The sequence below is a fragment of the Glycine max genome, chromosome 10, assembly GCF_000004515.6.
Source record: "Glycine max cultivar Williams 82 chromosome 10, Glycine_max_v4.0, whole genome shotgun sequence".
NCBI lineage: Eukaryota > Viridiplantae > Streptophyta > Magnoliopsida > Fabales > Fabaceae > Glycine > Glycine max.
Genome location: NC_038246.2, coordinates 10,398,833 through 10,416,201, shown reverse-complemented (window position 1 = coordinate 10,416,201; position 17,369 = coordinate 10,398,833). Strand labels below are relative to the sequence as shown.

At 37.6% G+C, this 17,369-nt stretch overlaps 1 protein-coding gene across 1 annotated transcript; it reads left to right on the top strand.

Moving 5' to 3' along the window:
• The first annotated feature begins 1,427 nt into the window (after positions 1 to 1,427).
• Positions 1,428 to 2,053, top strand: LOC102668907 (uncharacterized). Its single transcript, XM_006589828.1, has 2 exons — positions 1,428 to 1,628; positions 1,694 to 2,053. Exons 1-2 carry the CDS (start codon positions 1,428 to 1,430, stop codon positions 2,051 to 2,053), a joined length of 561 nt encoding a protein of 186 aa, XP_006589891.1.
• The last annotated feature ends 15,316 nt before the right edge of the window (positions 2,054 to 17,369 follow it).

The window sequence follows — 17,369 nt, the reverse complement described above, 5'->3', positions numbered from 1 at the left end:
TAAATAGCTGTATCAGATATGTCAGGAAAAGCTATAAGAGAAATCTTAGTTAGGTGGTTGGATGACCTTGTATATATATCTATCGATTGTTTCTAATAGAGGCAGAACAACAAGGAGGAGGTGAAGCAAAAGCTAAGGAGAATGAAACCCGAGACGTCACTGAAGATCAAGGAGGAGGTGAAAAAGCAATTTGACGTTGATTTCTTGGCGGTGGCTCGATACCCCGAGTGAGTGGCCAACATTGTGTCAATCCCTTAGAAAGATGGGAAGGTACGAATGTGTGTGGACTATCGGGACCTGATTCGAGTCAGTCCCAAAGATAATTTTCCTCTGCCACACATCGATGTCCTCGTAGACAACATAGGCAATTTCGCTTTGTTTTCCTTCATGGAGGGTTTCTCAGGCTACAATCAAATAAAGATGGCGCCAGAAGATATGGAAAAGACCATGTTTGTTACCCTGTGGGGAACGTTTTGCTATAAGGTGATGTCCTTTGGGCTCAAGAACGTCGGGGCAGCCTATCAACGGGCTATGGTGGCTTTGTTCCACAACATGATGCACCGAGAAATCGAAGTCTACATAGACGACATGATTGCCAAGTCCAAAACTGAGGAAGAACACCTCATCAACTTGCGAAGGTTGTTCGAGAGGCTTAGGAGGTATCAATTGAGGTTAAACCCTCTAAGTGCACCTTCGGGGTCAAGTCGGGAAAGCTGTTGGGTTTCATCATAAGTCAGAAGGGAATAGAGGTGGACCACGAAAAAGTAAAATTCATCCTTGAGATGCCGAAACCCTGAACCGAGAAGCATGTTTGAGGTTTCCTGGGGCGTTTAAAATACATTGCCAGATTCATATCATAGCTCACAGCTACCTGTGAGCCACTTTTCAAACTCTTACGCAAGAACCAGTCCATCCACTGGGACAAGGACTGTCAAGAGGTGTTTGAAAAGATCAAATGGCGCCTCATGAACCCTCCCACTCTTATGCAACCGATGCCCAGGAGACCTTTCATCCTGTACATGACAGTTTTGGACGAGTCAATGGGGTGCATGCTGGGGCAGCATGATGAGTCGGGAAAAAGAGAGCGAGTCATCTACTACTTAAGTAAGAAGTTCACGGCCTGTGAGATGAACTACTCCCTGCTGGAAAGGACATGTTACGCTTTGGTATGGGCGTCCCATCGACTAAGACAGTACATGTTGAGCCATACCACCTGACTGGTATCCAAGATGGACCCGGTCAAGTACATCTTTGAGAAGCTCGCTCTCACGGGGCGGATCGCTCGGTGGCAGGTTTTGGTATCTGAGTTCGATATAGTCTACGTAACCCAAAAAGCGATAAAGGGAAGCGCCTTGGTGGACTATTTGGCTCAGCAGCCTCTCAATGATTATCAACCCATGCATCCCGAGTTCCCAGATGAGGACATCATGGCCTTATTTGAAGAGAAGCTAGAAAAGGACAGGGACAAGTGGATCATGTGGTTCGATGGAGCATCTAACGTTCTGGGCCATGGTGTTGGGGCGGAATTGGTCTCTCCGGACAATAAATGCATACCTTTCACAGCCAGACTTGGTTTCGACTACACCAATAACATGGCTGAATACGAAGCTTGTGCCCTGGGTGTCCAGGTAGCAATTGACTTCAACGTCAAACTGCTCAAGTGTACGGAGACTCGGCATTGGTGATTCACTAGCTAAGAGGAGAGTGGGATACTAGCGATCACAAGCTAATACCCTACCATACCTACATCAAGGAGCTGGCTGAGTTCTTTGATGAGATCTCTTTCCATCATATTCCCCGAGAGGAAAACCAAATGGTCGATGCGCTCACCACTTTAGCGTCCATGTTCCAGCAGACACCGCATGGAGACCTACCATACATCGAGTTCAAGTGTCGCGGTAGGCCCGCATATTGTTGTTTGATAGAGGAGGAGCGGGACGGTAAACCTTGGTATTTTGACATCAAGCGATACGTTGAAAGCAAAGAGTACCCACCGGAAGCTTCCGACAATGACAAGAGAACGTTAAGGAGGTTGGCGGCCGATTTCTTTTAAAGCGGGGGCATACTATACAAGAGAAACCATGACATGGTGTTGCTCCGATGCGTGAACACTAAGGAAGCTGGACGCATGCTGGAGGAGGTCCATGAGGGCTCTTTCGGTACGCACGCTAACGGGCACGCCATAGCTAGGAAGATCCTGAGGGCGGGCTATTATTGGCTCACCATGGAAAGCGACTGTTGCCTCCATGTAAGGAAGTGCCACAAATGCCAGACGTTTGCAAACAATGTCAATGCTCCGCCCTTGCCATTGAATGTATTGGCCGCACCGTGGCCCTTTTCCATGTGGGGGATAGATGTGATCTGAGCCATAGAGCCCAAGGCTGCGAACGGACATCGTTTAATCTTGGTGGCAATCGATTACTTCACCAAGTGGGTCGAAGCTGCCTCATACGCTAGTGTCACAAGGAGTGTGGTGGTTAGGTTCATCAAGAGGGAGATAATCTGCCGGTATGGTTTCCCAAGGAAGATTATCACAAACAACGACACCAATTTGAATAATAAAATGATGGGGGAAATGTGCGAGGAATTTAAGATCCAACACCACAATTCCACACCCTACAGGCCCAAGATGAACGGAGCAGTGGACGTAGCCAACAAGAATATCAAGAAGATTATTCAGAAGATGACCGTGTCATACAAGGACTGGCACAAGATGCTCCCTTTCGTGCTACATGGTTACCGAACTACGAAGGGCCCTTCGTGGTAAAAAAGGCTTTCTCCGGAGGGGCCCTTGTGCTCACTAACATGGATGACGAGGAACTACCTTCACCCGTAAATGACAATGTCGTCAAGCGATACTACGCTTGAGACTTGTGGCAATTTGGAGAGTCGTTGCATGTTTAATTTTATGTTGGTTTCCCCCAGGGATTCTTGTCCTCTGTAAATTGTCGTCGTGATCATTTAAAGAGCGCGAGATTGATGATTCGTTGTTTCAACCCTGGTTTTGTGCTTATAAGGATGCATATTCTTTTTAAATGATCCGAGCCTTTTCGCTCGACCTATAGGGATGCTCTAAGTGCTTATTTAAAATTGAACCCAATGGGTTTTTGCTAAAGAATTATTTCGTTTGAAACTGCCCATGCATACACATGCACATGCATTTTGTACCTTATGAATCGACAGACAGGGACATGATCATTTCGAGAGGTGGTCAATACAACGTCAAATCCTAGACAGGGATGAACCAAGGTAAGTGGTAGCGTGGCCATATTTTCACTGCATAAATGTCATTTTCTGCTTTCAGATGCTCAGGGACGGGTACGAGCAGGCACTAGGCTGGTGGTCAGCAGATCATCATCCCGCAACTGGCTCTGCATGTTGAGGAGGCCCTATTAAGAGACAACCTAGTATCCTTTAAAGCTTCTGTCTTTTTATATGCCTAACTTATCCTATGGACTCCGAGCAAACGAGCACAGACCCATAGGTGAACGCGTGATTTTCTTGTTTGAAAAAAAAAAGGATGCACAGGGTTAGCTTGCCTGGGCGAGGTTAGCTCACTTGGGCGAGCACCCCCTGCATGAGAAAGGTTAAAAGGAGAGGGAAGGGGTGAGTTTTTCAACCAAAACTTCTTCCTCTCATCCAAAAAGCGTATGCTCACTGGATCCCTTGGATTTCCAGCCTTAGGTCACCATTTCTCAACATTTTTTGATTCCATTTTGTGTTGTTATTCATCCCCAACAAGAGATGGCTCCGAAGAAGCTCTCCACAAAGAGGTCCAGGAGGGACGCCCATGGGGAAAGCTCCAGCGCCTCCTTGGAGTTCGACAGTCACCGGTTCCGGAGTGCTGAACACCAGCAGTGTTTTGAGGCCATTAAGGGATAGTCGTTCCATAGGGAGAGGCACGTCTAGCTCATAGAGGATGAGTACTCAGACTTCCAGGAGAAGATAGCACGCAGGCATTGGACACCTCTAGTGACTCCCATGGCCAAGTTCGACCCTGAGATAGTCCTAGAGTTCTACGCTAATGCCTAGCCCACGAAGGAGGGAGTTCGAGATATGCGCTCGTGGGTAAGGGGTCAGTGGATTCCCTTTGGCACAGATGCCCTCAGCCAATTCCTGGGCCACCCACTGATCTTGGAGGAGGACCAGCGGTGCGAATTCAGCCAGAGGAGGGACCAGGCCTCCGGCTTTGACGAGGAGGCCATCGCCCAGCTATTGTGCATACCGGGGCAAGACTTTGCTTGGACCGCTGCGGGGAGGCAGGTGTGGATTATGCGCACCAGCATGACTACTCTGACTCAGATATGGATGACGCTGCTACTCAGCAACATCCTGCCCAACGACCATAATTTTGACCTCCCTCTGCCTAAGTGCCAGATGGTGTACACCATCCTGACACGGATGACTGTTCACATGGCCCAGATAATTGCTTACGCTATTTATTTGTTTGCAGGGGCGGCGCCCACTAGGCACCCTTTGGAACCGGAGAGGTCCAACAGGGCCCTGGGATTTTCGGCCTTGATCACGGGCCTCTGCCAGTTCTATGGGGTACTTGTCATCCCCAGCAAGGTAATCCAGCCACCGATCACTCGAGCTTTCATCGAGAAATATTGCACCCCTAGGCAAGCGAAGGGTGACACACAACAGGCTGCAGATGCACCACCACCTCAGTAGCCCGATCCGGTTATACCACTGAGTGTGGAGCAGCATCTACGGCATATGGTTTGCCAGCAAATGGCCAACCACCACGGGCAGGTGCAATTGCATGAGTGCTTCTACCGTTTCAGCCTTAGCCAGTAGGGGCAGGGCTCCCCTCCTTTTGTATGCCCTACCCAAGAGCAGTTCAGGGCTGAGGTCGCGTGGCCTGGAGATTGGCCCATTGAGGAGGGAACAGGACCCGCTGGATCCCCGGGCGAAGCGGAGGAAGCCCACATGGATGAGGATATGACCGACCTGCTCGGTTACCTGGAAGAGGGCGGAGCTACACGACTGAGGTCGCCACACTTGTGATTCCATGTCGTCTAACATCACGGCTTTCAGTTATTGTTTTTGTTTCCATTACTGCTTTCAGTTTTTGTTTCCATTACTGCTTTCAGTTATTGTTTTTGTTTCCATTACTGCTTTCAGTAATTGTTTTTGTTTCCATTGTGATCTAACACTGCTGCTTTCAGTTATTGTGTTTGCTCCCACCGTGGTTCGGCATTACGTCTCTCAATTTGTTTTGTCATTGTTTTTTTTATTGCGACTTATCATTGCATTTTCTTCGTTTATTTTGACATAGGTGGGCCTTGCATACCCTCGTTCGCACGACTTTTCAGAAAAGAAAAAAAACATATGTGATCGTAGATATCAACTTTGTCAAAAAGAAAAACAAAATAAAAATAAATTAGTTAACTAAAAAGCCAACATGCTTTGGAAAAGAAATAACTTCTGGCTTTTCTTTGAAAGAAAAGATTTACTGATCGTGACATAAAGGCTTTGTTAAAAAAATGTGTGTACGCACCTAAAGGGTGAATGCTGTGAAAATTTTCCCGAACGCCCAAGATAGACTTGGACAAATGTATGAATTGATAAAGGAGCATATTTTGGAAATACTGGGTTGACTTAAATAGGAAAAATGATGAATCCTGAGCCCTAGTGTCGTGTGACCACAAAAACTTGATGCTTGAGTGTCCACATAGGTGCATGCGTGACCAGTTTTGCATAAAATTTCTGAATCATCATCGTTGCGCGCGTGTCATGGAAATAATGTGGGACATCCCTTTACCCCTGGACTGTTGACCAAACCAACACCCTGACATATATCATGTCCAGTCATTCTACAAGCTCTGAGCCAAAAATACCAACTCACTATAAACATTGACCCAGGGTGAGAATGTCCATCTTTGCCCTCGGAAGAAAAGAAAAAGAAAAGAAAAAAAAGAAGTTCCTGATCAAAGATCGGAAGAAGAGGAAAAGAAGAAAATTCCCAATCAAAGATTGGAAGAAAGCAAGAAAAAGAAGAAAGAAAAATTCACGATCAAAGATCGGAAGAAAACAAAAGAAATATACAGAGAAGTCTTTGGACTAGACAATATCTTAACAATACAGAATTGTCACAAGCAAACAAGAAAAGAAATGAAACCACGGCTTGAAGTGGTTCTCTCCCTTTGATTGCCAACCAGAATCCTGTGCACTAACGACTTTCTCGCCCCGCACTAAACAAAAACAGAAAAGGAAAAGGCCCAAACACTCAGAGCCGAATTTCCCACCAAAACAACATTCCCGAAAAAGTCCTATTGATCCATGATCACGCGTGTAATCTTTAATTTGATAGGAAATGATTTGCAAAATCAAGTCATGAAATATCTATGGTTCGGAATTAGGATAAAACACTTACCTGTGTGAGATTTATACACTTTGAGTGATTTTTATTCATTTTTGTTGGACCCAGTGTTTCCTCTAAATGGTCACTTAGAAGAAAATTTTATCAGCATATCCTCCTTCCCCCTGGTAGACACGTTTGTTTTTCTCCAAAAACTATATGTTGCTCTGATCAATTGGAGGTTCTGTTTCTTTGCTAAAGCATGTTCCCATTTTAGCGAAAGAACTCCGAGACTATTTTAGTCTCACACAAAGTCAAGAACTACGTTGGTCTGAGTTCCTCATCACAAATTGAGGATATGTAGGAGCAAAAGCCTCGCTTTTGTCGACCACCCCACTTTTTTCTATCGTGACCTGTGAGTCCGTTGGCACGCGGAGACGCCCTATACGGTAACCTGCACACACTCATTTGTTATCCGTAAGACTCAAAGCCCGATATCATGCAGTGACTAACGTCGTCATCTGCACCTTCCCTGGAGATGTCAGTGTCTTCCGACTGAGACTGCGAAAAAGTATCATTTTGCTATATGTAAGACTCAAAGCCCGATAGCATGCAGTGACTAACGTCATCATATGCACCTTCCCCGAAGATGTCAGCGTCTTCCGGCCGAGACTGCAGAAAAGTCTCATTTGCTATCCGTAAGACTGAAAGCCTGATAACATGCAGTGACTAACATTGTCATTTGCACCTTCCCCAGAGATGTCAACGTCTTCCGGCCGAGATTGTGAAAAAGTCTCATTTGCTATCCGTAAGACTCAAAGTTTGATAGCATGCAATGACTAACGTCGTCATCTGCACCTTCCCCGGAGATGTCAGTGTCTTTCAGCCGAGACTACAAAAAAGTCTCATTTGCTATTCGTAAGACTCAAAGCCTGATAGCATGCAATGACTAACATTGTCATCTACACCTTCCCTGGAGATTTCAGCGTCTTCCGGCCGAGACTGTGAAAAAGTCTCATTTTGGTACCTGCCAGACTCAAGGGTCTGGTAGCACGTGGATATACCTCATGGTTATCCACACCTTTATCATCCAGAGACAAACAAGTCTGATGACATCAGAATGATGATGGTCGGCCATTTCTAATCATTTTGAAGATTTTTGCAGGTTTTCCCCAATTTTTTCCTTTGCCATCCAGAGACGTCCAAGTTCGATGTCACGTTTCGCTGGTTGGGCTATTCATTGCTCAAGCGAGGATCCGCTCGAACGAAATTTGTGTCTTATCTTTACTTCCATTTTATCTCCGATAAAAGATAAGTAAAGAGGGGCAACTATCATACCCTAATTTCGTCCGGAAACCATTGTTTGTCGGCATGCGACCTTCGTTTGACCACCTCAAAATGTTTAACACTCATCATTGTAGAATCCGTAAAGTTCTGAGATGTTTCGGGAAGAAACCAATCAGAAACATGAAAACGGGAGTGTATTTAGCAAAGTGGAGTGTGTGTAAATAAACTGTTACACTATAATTTCATCCGAGGACCATTGTTGATTGCTTCGGAAGGCTTAACACTCATCACGGTGGAATCCAAAATGTTTCGTGAGATTTTGGAAAAAAAACAGCCAAAAACATAAAAATAGGGGGTGAACTTATCAAGATAGGATGTAAATAGAAATTTGAATTTAGGCCCTTCCGGAATATTTTGGAAGTTGGGTTGCTTAAGGAGGAAGCAACTGGGTGGCAAGCTCCTCCACGTTTTGTTGAAAAATGGTTTTTGGGGCTTCCGTAATACTTCCGTAAAATTTCTGAAAATCTTGGGTAAGCATATTTCACTTAATATTGGTGAAAGGGAAGAGAAAAAAAGATGAAAATAAAATCCGAAAAACTTCCGTAACTTTTCCGTAAAGTACAAAAAGGGGGTGAACTTAGTAATTGGGGTATGCTTAGAAATTTTCCTCAAGAAGCCTCTGGGCTGCAAGCACCTCCCTTTTTCCCTATAAATAGGGGAGGGGGGCTGTTTCAAAAATATTCATGACCCCTAGGCTATGCATTTAAGCTATTTTGGGTAAAAAAAACATGTTTCCGTGAAGAAGAATCGAGTCGAAGTGCTTCCGTAACGCTTTCGAGATGTTTTACTGAGCAAATCTGTGAAGATTTTCCTGCGTTCTTCACCGTTCTTCGTCCGTTCTTCGTTCTTCAACCGGTAAGTGTTCGAATCCGAGACTTTCAATTCATTTCTTGTTTTGTTTGCTTTCATCTTCATCTCGTTCACTTTCGATTTTCTTTTCTTCTGTTTTTAACGTGCTTTAACCGTTTATTTAAGCCGTTATCTTGCCTAATAAATGATAAAATGAATTTCAACCGATCATTTGTGTTGTAATGTCGTTTAATCACTGTTAAAGCAAAATCTAACCGATCGTTCACGTTGTAATCTCGGTTAAACAAAAAAAAAATAATAATAAAATAATCAAAATATCTTGAAAAAATAATAATAAAATAATCAAAATATCTTTGAATAAAATAATCAAAAAAATCAATCGGATGTTTTTCTTTGGAAGTTTTCTTGAATGAATTGACTAATAACCAAAGTGAAACTTAGCTTAAAATCAACTCACACATCAAGCTTTGTCCATAAAAGTCACTTAAAACCGTTTTAAGGTCCAACTCCTTAAACGGTCCTCTTTGCTTGTATCGGTTAACATGGACCGTTCGAAAGCATAAAATCAACCCATAACTTTACCGCTTTTGTAAGAACTACGTAGATCTGATTTCCTCATCACAATTGAGGATACGTAGGAGCAAAAGCCCCGCTTTTTTCGACCACCCCAAGAGATCGTTAATGATCCAACGCCTTAACATTTCTCTCCTTTCAAAAACAAGAGATCATTAATGGTCCAACGTCTTAACGTTTCTAAAATAAGAGATCGTTAATGGTCCAACACCTTAATGTTTCTGTCCTTTTAAAAGATCGTTAAATGGTCCAATGCCTTAAACGATTATTTGTGCGGTTAAAATCGATCTTGCGGAAAAAGATCAAAACAACTTAACCAACTTTTAGTTCTAAAATAACTATGTAGGTATGATTTCCTTATCGCAATTGAGAATACGTAGGAGCGAGGGAAATACCCTTGTCGACCACAAAAAGATAAAAAATACAAAAACCATAAAAAGCATAAAAACACAAAAAGACATAAAAAGGGAAAATAAAACATTTTGAAGTCATATTTGCACACTTGATTACAAGTTGTCGTCCATTGTAACAGACGCGTGGGGTGCTAATACCTTCCCCGTGCGTAAAAACAAATGTGACTCTTCATGTTTAAATTTGAAAATCAAAACGTTTAGAAACACTGGTAATCGATTGCAAGTATTGTGTAATCGATTACACAAGTTAAAACTGATTTGAAAATGTTTTATCACTAGTTGTGACTGTTGAAGTTTGAATTCTAATGTTTTAAAACATTGGTAATCGATTACATGCTCATGGTAATCAATTACAGCTTTGTAAATCAATTTTGAAAACAATGTTGGCTACTGGTAATCGATTACTACCTTATGGTAATCGATTACTAGAGAGCAAAAACTCTTTGGTAAAAGATTTTGTGAAAAATTCTTGTGCTACTCAATGTTTTGAAAAACTTTTTTAGTACTTATCTTGATTGAGTCTTCTCTTGAATCTTGAATCTTGAGTCTTGAATCTTGATCTTGATTGTTCTTGAATCTTGAAACTTGATTCTTGAATCTTTGGAATTTGCTTAACTCTTGATTCTTTGACATCATCAAAATAATCTTGGAAGTCATTGCTTCCACATTAATTATATATAATATCAAATATATATATATATATATATATATATATATATATTAATATTTTATATTAACAAATTCATATAATTAACTTCTAATTAATTCCATTTTTATGAAATAAATTAATGTAACATAATAATTTTAAATCGAATCGAGTTAATGATCTAAACCAAATTGGTTCATGAGCTTGAATTGAATTGACTTTCAGCTTGAAAAAAAATAAATTCAAATTGAGCTTCAAACATAACTGATTCTTATCTAGTCAAATTCAGATAAACAAGTTCAACATGATATGACTCATTTCTCAGTGGTGCAAACTGCAATGGGAGTATAAAGTCAATTGTACCAAAATATAATTGACATATAGTAAAAAAGATAAAAGTTAGGAACCAATTATTTTCAATACATTTTCTTTTATTGGTTGACATTCATTGGAAATGACAAAATTTGTTGGGTCCCACATCATATGTAATGATTTTCTCTCTCTTGAATTTGTAGTTTTCAATAAATTCCAACTAATTACAGATGGGGTGTTAGAAGGAGTATGCTAAAAACTATTTCATAGCCCTCCTTTGGTAATAAATTAACTATCATTTTCCTTAACTAATTATTAAACCAAATTATTCTTCAAATAACAGATAAGACTGACGCTGTAAAAGAAAACTACCTGGAAAAAAACTCAGTACAGATATACATTTCTGTACCCCAAATGGTTTATATAGAAAATCATTTGCACATACCATATACGGCATTCAATTGATGATGCCCTATTTAAAGATTTAGTCATTGTTTTTTAATTTGATATGTTTTAGAATGAGCACTAGCTTAATCAAATTAATGTTTGGGGTGTGGTTAGGATTGATTATCTAGGACTTATGTTTTCGTTATGTTGAATAGTCTTCATCATGTATTGGTAAACTATGTTTCCTTTATGTTGTTTCTTTGCTTTGTTAGTGGAGTTTGTAATTGTGATGTAGTTTCTGCATTATGTAGTGTTTGAATGAAAGGGCATCTTAAATACATAAAAATCTAATTCTATTAGAAATTTCAACCTTTTGAACTTTGGTTGGGGATTTTCATTTTCTCATCTTCAACTAAGGTAGGTCGAGTTTGGAGGTAGGCTTAAAATAGAACAGCCCAAATAATTAAATCTCCATTCCATTTCGTAGGGGGTCAAAGAATTATTTAATGTATTTTAAATAGATAAGTAAAATATTTAATGTATTTTAAGTAATTAAAATACATTTTTAATTATACTTTTAGTCTCCTAAATTTCAATTATGCCAATTGGATCCCCTACGTATCACAAATGTGTGATTTTAGTCCCTTAGATTTCAATTGTGACAATTGAGTGCCTTAGATGTCTCTATTGTGCGATTTTAGTACCTTAAAATTTATAATTGCACTATTAGAACTATCATTTTTCAGGGAAAAAATCACATTATTGTGATACCTTGGGGACTAAAATCACACAATTACAATACTTAAATGAAGTTTATACAATTGTGTACATGAGGACCCAATTGACGCAATTGATATATAGGGGACTAAAGTCACACATTTGTGATAGCTGAGGGATCCAACTAGCTCAATTGAAACTTTAGGTATTTCAATTCTCAATTGTGATACCTTAAGGACCAAAAGTATCATTAAGCCAAAATGGAATTCATAAAATGCATGCAATCATTATTTTAAAATTTTTTATATTTTGTAGTCCCGACCATTTGGTTGGCTCTGTTAAGTGTTCATATGTCCATTAAATTTTTAAGCAACAATTTGTGGTGGGTTTTAAAATCATCAATATTCATTTAGAATTTCAAATTAAAATATCTAGCAGCTTAAAAACCGTCAAATCAATTAAAGAAAAAAAGAAAGAAAGAAAACATATTTGGAACATAAAGAAAATTCACAATCCACAACCTCATGCCAACTCTTGACAATAATACATATGCACTAACCTTGAAAATTTTTTTGGAAGAAAAGACAATTTACAATCCAAAATCTCATGCAACTCTTCTCAATAATACATATGCATTTTCCAACAAAATAGATCTAGTACATAAATCCCCAACTCTCATGGAACTCTTCACAATCCAAAATAAAAACAAAAACATCATTGGAACACAAGGATGATTCATTAAGGCCACAACTTTAACTTTCCCTTCAATGACAAGCACCTCATCAATTAAAGCAAAAAAACAAAAAAGTCCAAACACGTGAATTAAAGATGTCACAACCTTGACCATTTTTTCATAACTACCCCAATGTTACCCAAAACACAAAGGTAATTGAAGATGACCCTTTTATTATCCTTCCACAATGTTGTGTGCGGGTGAGGTGATAATTGTTTCTCACACTTTGTTTTTGTGAGCAATTAGCCTAACTTTTTTAGGATTTTTGTTAATATATTGTTGCTATTGTGAATAAACTATTATAAAAAATCATTTCAGAAAATAAAAAGAGAGTTTTTATTGTTTTGTTTTAAATTTTGATGTTACAAAGATATTTTTTAGTTTAAAGGATTGATAAGTTGCAGACTTAAGCTGACCCATAGCTAGATGACCCTTCACCACAGCAAAAGAGGACCAGTTATCAAGTGAATGAATGTGAAGACTTGCCACAACGAATATGAATGTTGAAGACTAAGATATTGAGCAAGCACTCGCCACAACGAGTACAACTCTCACCATAGCGAAAGTTGGTCATAGAGCAAGAAGATTCAAGTGAAGTATCATTTGCAAAAGATGAAGCCTCGTTGTAGCAAGAAGTGTCCTCGCTACAATGAAAGTCTAATGTGACAGAAAAAATAAATAGATTTCGCTCTAACTAAAATAACTTGTAACATCATAAGTGGCACCTTTTGTCATTTTTTCGATTCAGACTTATAGATTTGCATTTTTTTCCTCCCTCTCTCTCTCTCTCTCTCTCTCTCTCTCTATTGTAACTTTTGATTTTAATGTTATTTTAGACCAAATCAAGATCCATTGAAGCTATACATTGAAGTTGTTAATTGAATGAAGTAGTAACCAAGTATGTGATTCTTCATTTTCTGATTTATTTTCTTTGTTATACATATGATCATATTCCAAATATTTGCTTAAATGCATGCTTAGCTAGGCTTGATCAAACTAGCTTTTAGGAATTGAATTGTGTTGAAAAAAATTGATTCTAGATTTGAATTGGAATTGCGTGATTGCTTAATTTCGGGAATGAAATCAATGTTTGCATTGAAGAGATTCATTGTTCATGTTCTGAGTTCTTGGTTAAGTTACCTAAGGAATTAGGAATTTAGCTTAGGAATAAAAGATTAATCACATAAGGAATTAGGATTAATCAATTGAGCTGAATCTTGGTTGCATTGAACTAGGAAAATGATTAGAAATTGACTTCCATATGTTGAATGCTATGGAATTCAAGTCAGCAATGCCTTTTTTCTTTGATTTCCATTTTTGCTCCAAATTTTTTTCAAAATCCACCAATTGTTCTTTTCTCGCTATAGCAAACTCAGGTCTTGCTACAACAAAATTCTCTTTTGAAAACTGAAAAACAATGTCTCACTCACTAAAACAAATTGACAACACACTGCAGTGAATGTTTTAGATTACATTTTTTGCTCAATTCATAAATATTACACCAAGTCTTTGTGAATACAATACATAATACTTATTGTTTCTTTACTACTAGATTAGGTACACTTTCCTAGATCATGAGCCAACATGAAGGTGAGTCAGGTGATGTGTCAACCTCATCCGAGTGGGAAATGTGATTGGTTGAGAAGTGAACTTGAAATTGGTCAAATGAGTAATTTAACCTAATAATAATAATAATAATAATAATAATAATAAATATAAAATGATGAAAATATTTGCTTTTATCTTTTTCATAAAGGGTTAATTTTTAATAATTTTTTAACTTAATAATAATAATAATAATAATAATAATTATTATTATTATTATTATTATTATTATTATTATTATTATTATTATTAAGCCTCAGATACCAGCCTATAGACTGCGTATGATTAGTCCTTTCAAGATTCAAGTGTGTGTTTCGAATGTTTTAAGTTCTAACTAGTGTTATTAAACTAATTGGTCGGATGGATTAGGAATAAAACTTATAACTAGTTCGAGTTTTTTATTTTTGGTGTACTAACCAGTTCGAGTTAATTCTTAGAATCATATATTATTGATTTGATGTTGATGTCATCAAACTAGGTTAAAACATCTCTATGTAATAACTTTTTTCTTTTTCTTAAATCAATATAGTCTATGTAATAATAACTTTCTATCGTGCTCTTGGACGGATAGATCTAGAAATCTGTGAGAAATAACTTTACTTGATTTTACTTAATAATGTACATGAGAAATTTTAAGAAAAGGGGATTAGTACTAGTGCCTTCTCCCCTCCAGAAATTCGTGCTTGCATGAGATTTTCATTCATATGACTCTAAGCTTAATTCTATTTTGAAGTATTGGATCCATTTTCTAGTTGTGTTCAAGAATATTCAAATAATAATTTATTTTCTTTTTTTCTTAGTTTCTATTAAAAAAAAATATTGGATAGAAACTAAGAAAATAAACAAATTTATTCGAAGATAAATTAATATTAATTTATGAATAAAACTAAAAAAAATGAATCAAATAACCCCCGAAAATTCTTCTGCCGACCTATTGCCAATAAACTTTCCGGCCTCATACGAGAATGGAAAACTGGATAATTTTCTGCATCGGTGGATGAAAAATAGTGAACATAATAATTTTTTGTTGATGATGTTCCCAGCAAAAAGATACTTCCCCTAATTTTTTGCAATATTTTTTTGGTATATATATAGATTATATTTTTAATATTATTTTTTATTTAATAAGATTTAATTTTGTAGATAACAGTATTTAACATAATGACATTTTTCTTATTTTAAATAAATTTTTTATTTTTTTCTTTATAGACTTTAAAGTAGAGATAATTGCATTCTTTTTAACTTATATAAGATAAAAATTTCAAGTGTAATTGTTCAAGTAATATTTTATTTTTATAATTAGTTATTGTTATTTTAAAAGTTAAAAATAGTTTCATTTGCAATAAAATAAATTTATTTTTTTAGAAATCAAATAACTTTATTAGTCTTTCATTTATACTGATTTAGTTTTAATTGATTTGAAAATTAAAATTTATTTATTAACTTTCGTCAACAAAGAAAATTTATTATAAAATTGATTTGAAAATTCTAGTGTAAATTTAATTATAGATAAGTGTAGGCTTGAATATCTTTTTTATCTTTACAATTTAGTATTTTTTTCATTTTCGTTCTTAAAGCATTTTACATAACATTTTTTTTTTACTATTCGAAGCATTTTTTTAACTATTCAAAGAACTATTTAAAGCTTTTTAAGTATAAAAAATAAAACGAACACATTTTATAATGATTAAAAGAAATCACAGAGACAAAAATGAAAAAAAAATACTAAATTGTAAGAACGAAAAATATATTTAAATATATTTTTTATGCTATGAAAAATTCAAAAAGATATATTTTATATATATTGTTATTTTAATTAATGTTTTATAATATATAGATTAATAATATTTCGTATAAATTTATATATGTATACATTTCCCCCCGGGAGGGGGGCTGGCTCAGTCCTTGGTTGCTAGCTTTTTCTTGTTTTACTCTCTCGTGTACAAAGCAAGCGGTATTAAAGTAGGCAAGGATCAAATTAACATAACACCTAATAGCGTACAAAATTTAGACCACTACACTGTATGGATTTGTTGACATATATTTGGGGAAAAAAAGTGTATAACTCTAGATCATAAAATTCAATTAATAACTCACTAATTCAGGTTGTAACCCATTGGCATAGTATTATATAAAGTCAATCATTGGTCTGAGTTTTATAACATTGTTTCTAACACTCTGTTAATCATTTAAGTTGTTTATTCCCTAATAGAAAAGTAATTAGTTTGTCTCCTAGGGATAGGGGAAGATACCTTAGTGTGATTGAGTTAAGGCTAACAATACTACAAAGATGACATTTCACGTTGAAAATCTATATTGGTGTGGTGACATATTTTAAATTATAACGAAGAATATTACATCGATTTTTTATTTATTTAAATCTATCATTATATTGATGAAAATATTATTTGATTTGTTGGGACCAGTGTTGTCAAATGGCGGTGATGGCAGTGCCATGGCGGAAAGGCGTGATGGTTTTTTGAAAAAATGCCACCGAATAGCAGTGGCGTGGCGGGTTGCGAATGGCGATGCCATGGCGGTCATGGCGATTATGGCGGCATGGCGGAAATAGCATTTTTTTTTGTTTTTTTTTTTCGCGGTAGGAATTGTGCTGACCCGACCCAACCCTACCCGGTAAGTTAATCAAAAGCGCAGCCCTCCCCTCCCACGCAGGTTGAATCAGAATTCAGAACGCAGCACTACTCCAACTAAAAGAGCAACCCCTGCACCCAATCGCGACCCCCCGCACGCAGAACGCAGCCAGCAGTGACGACCCCACAGCGGTGACGAGCACCGGCACGAACGGCAGCGACTACCCTCACGAAGGCAGTGAACATCGCGGCTTTTACGAAGTGGTGCGTGCTAGCTTAATTTTTTTTTAATTTTGTTTTTGTTGTTTGACACTCCTTAGCTTTTCTTTTTTCCTTTTGCTATTTGACACTCTCTTTTTACTTTTGACAGTCCCATTTTTATTTATTTTTTCTATTTGACACCATAATTTTTCTTCTGTTCAGTCCTCTTTTAAATGGCTGAACCATCATCCGATGCTGCTACTACAAGTGCAACGAGGAAAAATAAGACAGACCCAAGCTGGAAATATTGTCATCCACTGGTGGAAGGAATACAAACACAATTGTTTGTAATTTCTGTGAAAAAATCACAAAGGGAGGAATAATCAGAGCCTAACAACACCTGATTAGGAAGTCGGGTAACATTGCAGCTTGCAAGAAAACTCCACCAAATGTAGTCGAAGAGTTGAAGGAATATATGACTACAAAAAAAAGTGGGACCACTTACAGTACTTCTGGCAGTGGTAATATGACAAATATAAGAGATTTTGAATTTGGTGAATCAATTGGATGTGATGGACGTGAAAATGATGAGTTTGCGGACTCTTGTAATGCTACTGCAAGTGCAAAGACAAAGTGTGGGACTAAAAAAGGACCAATGGAAAAATTTTGTAAGAATTTAGAAAATGCAATCAATCGAAGAAAAATGGAGATGTTGAGGCAAATGAACATA

Coding starts and splice junctions, on each gene's coding strand:
- LOC102668907 (XM_006589828.1), top strand. CDS start 1,428: ATGGCCTTATTTGAAGAGAAGCTAGAAAAGGACAGGGACAAGTGGATC. Junction 1,629..1,693: donor CTTGTGCCCTGGGTGTCCAG/GTAGCAATTGAC, acceptor GTGATTCACTAG/CTAAGAGGAGAGTGGGATAC.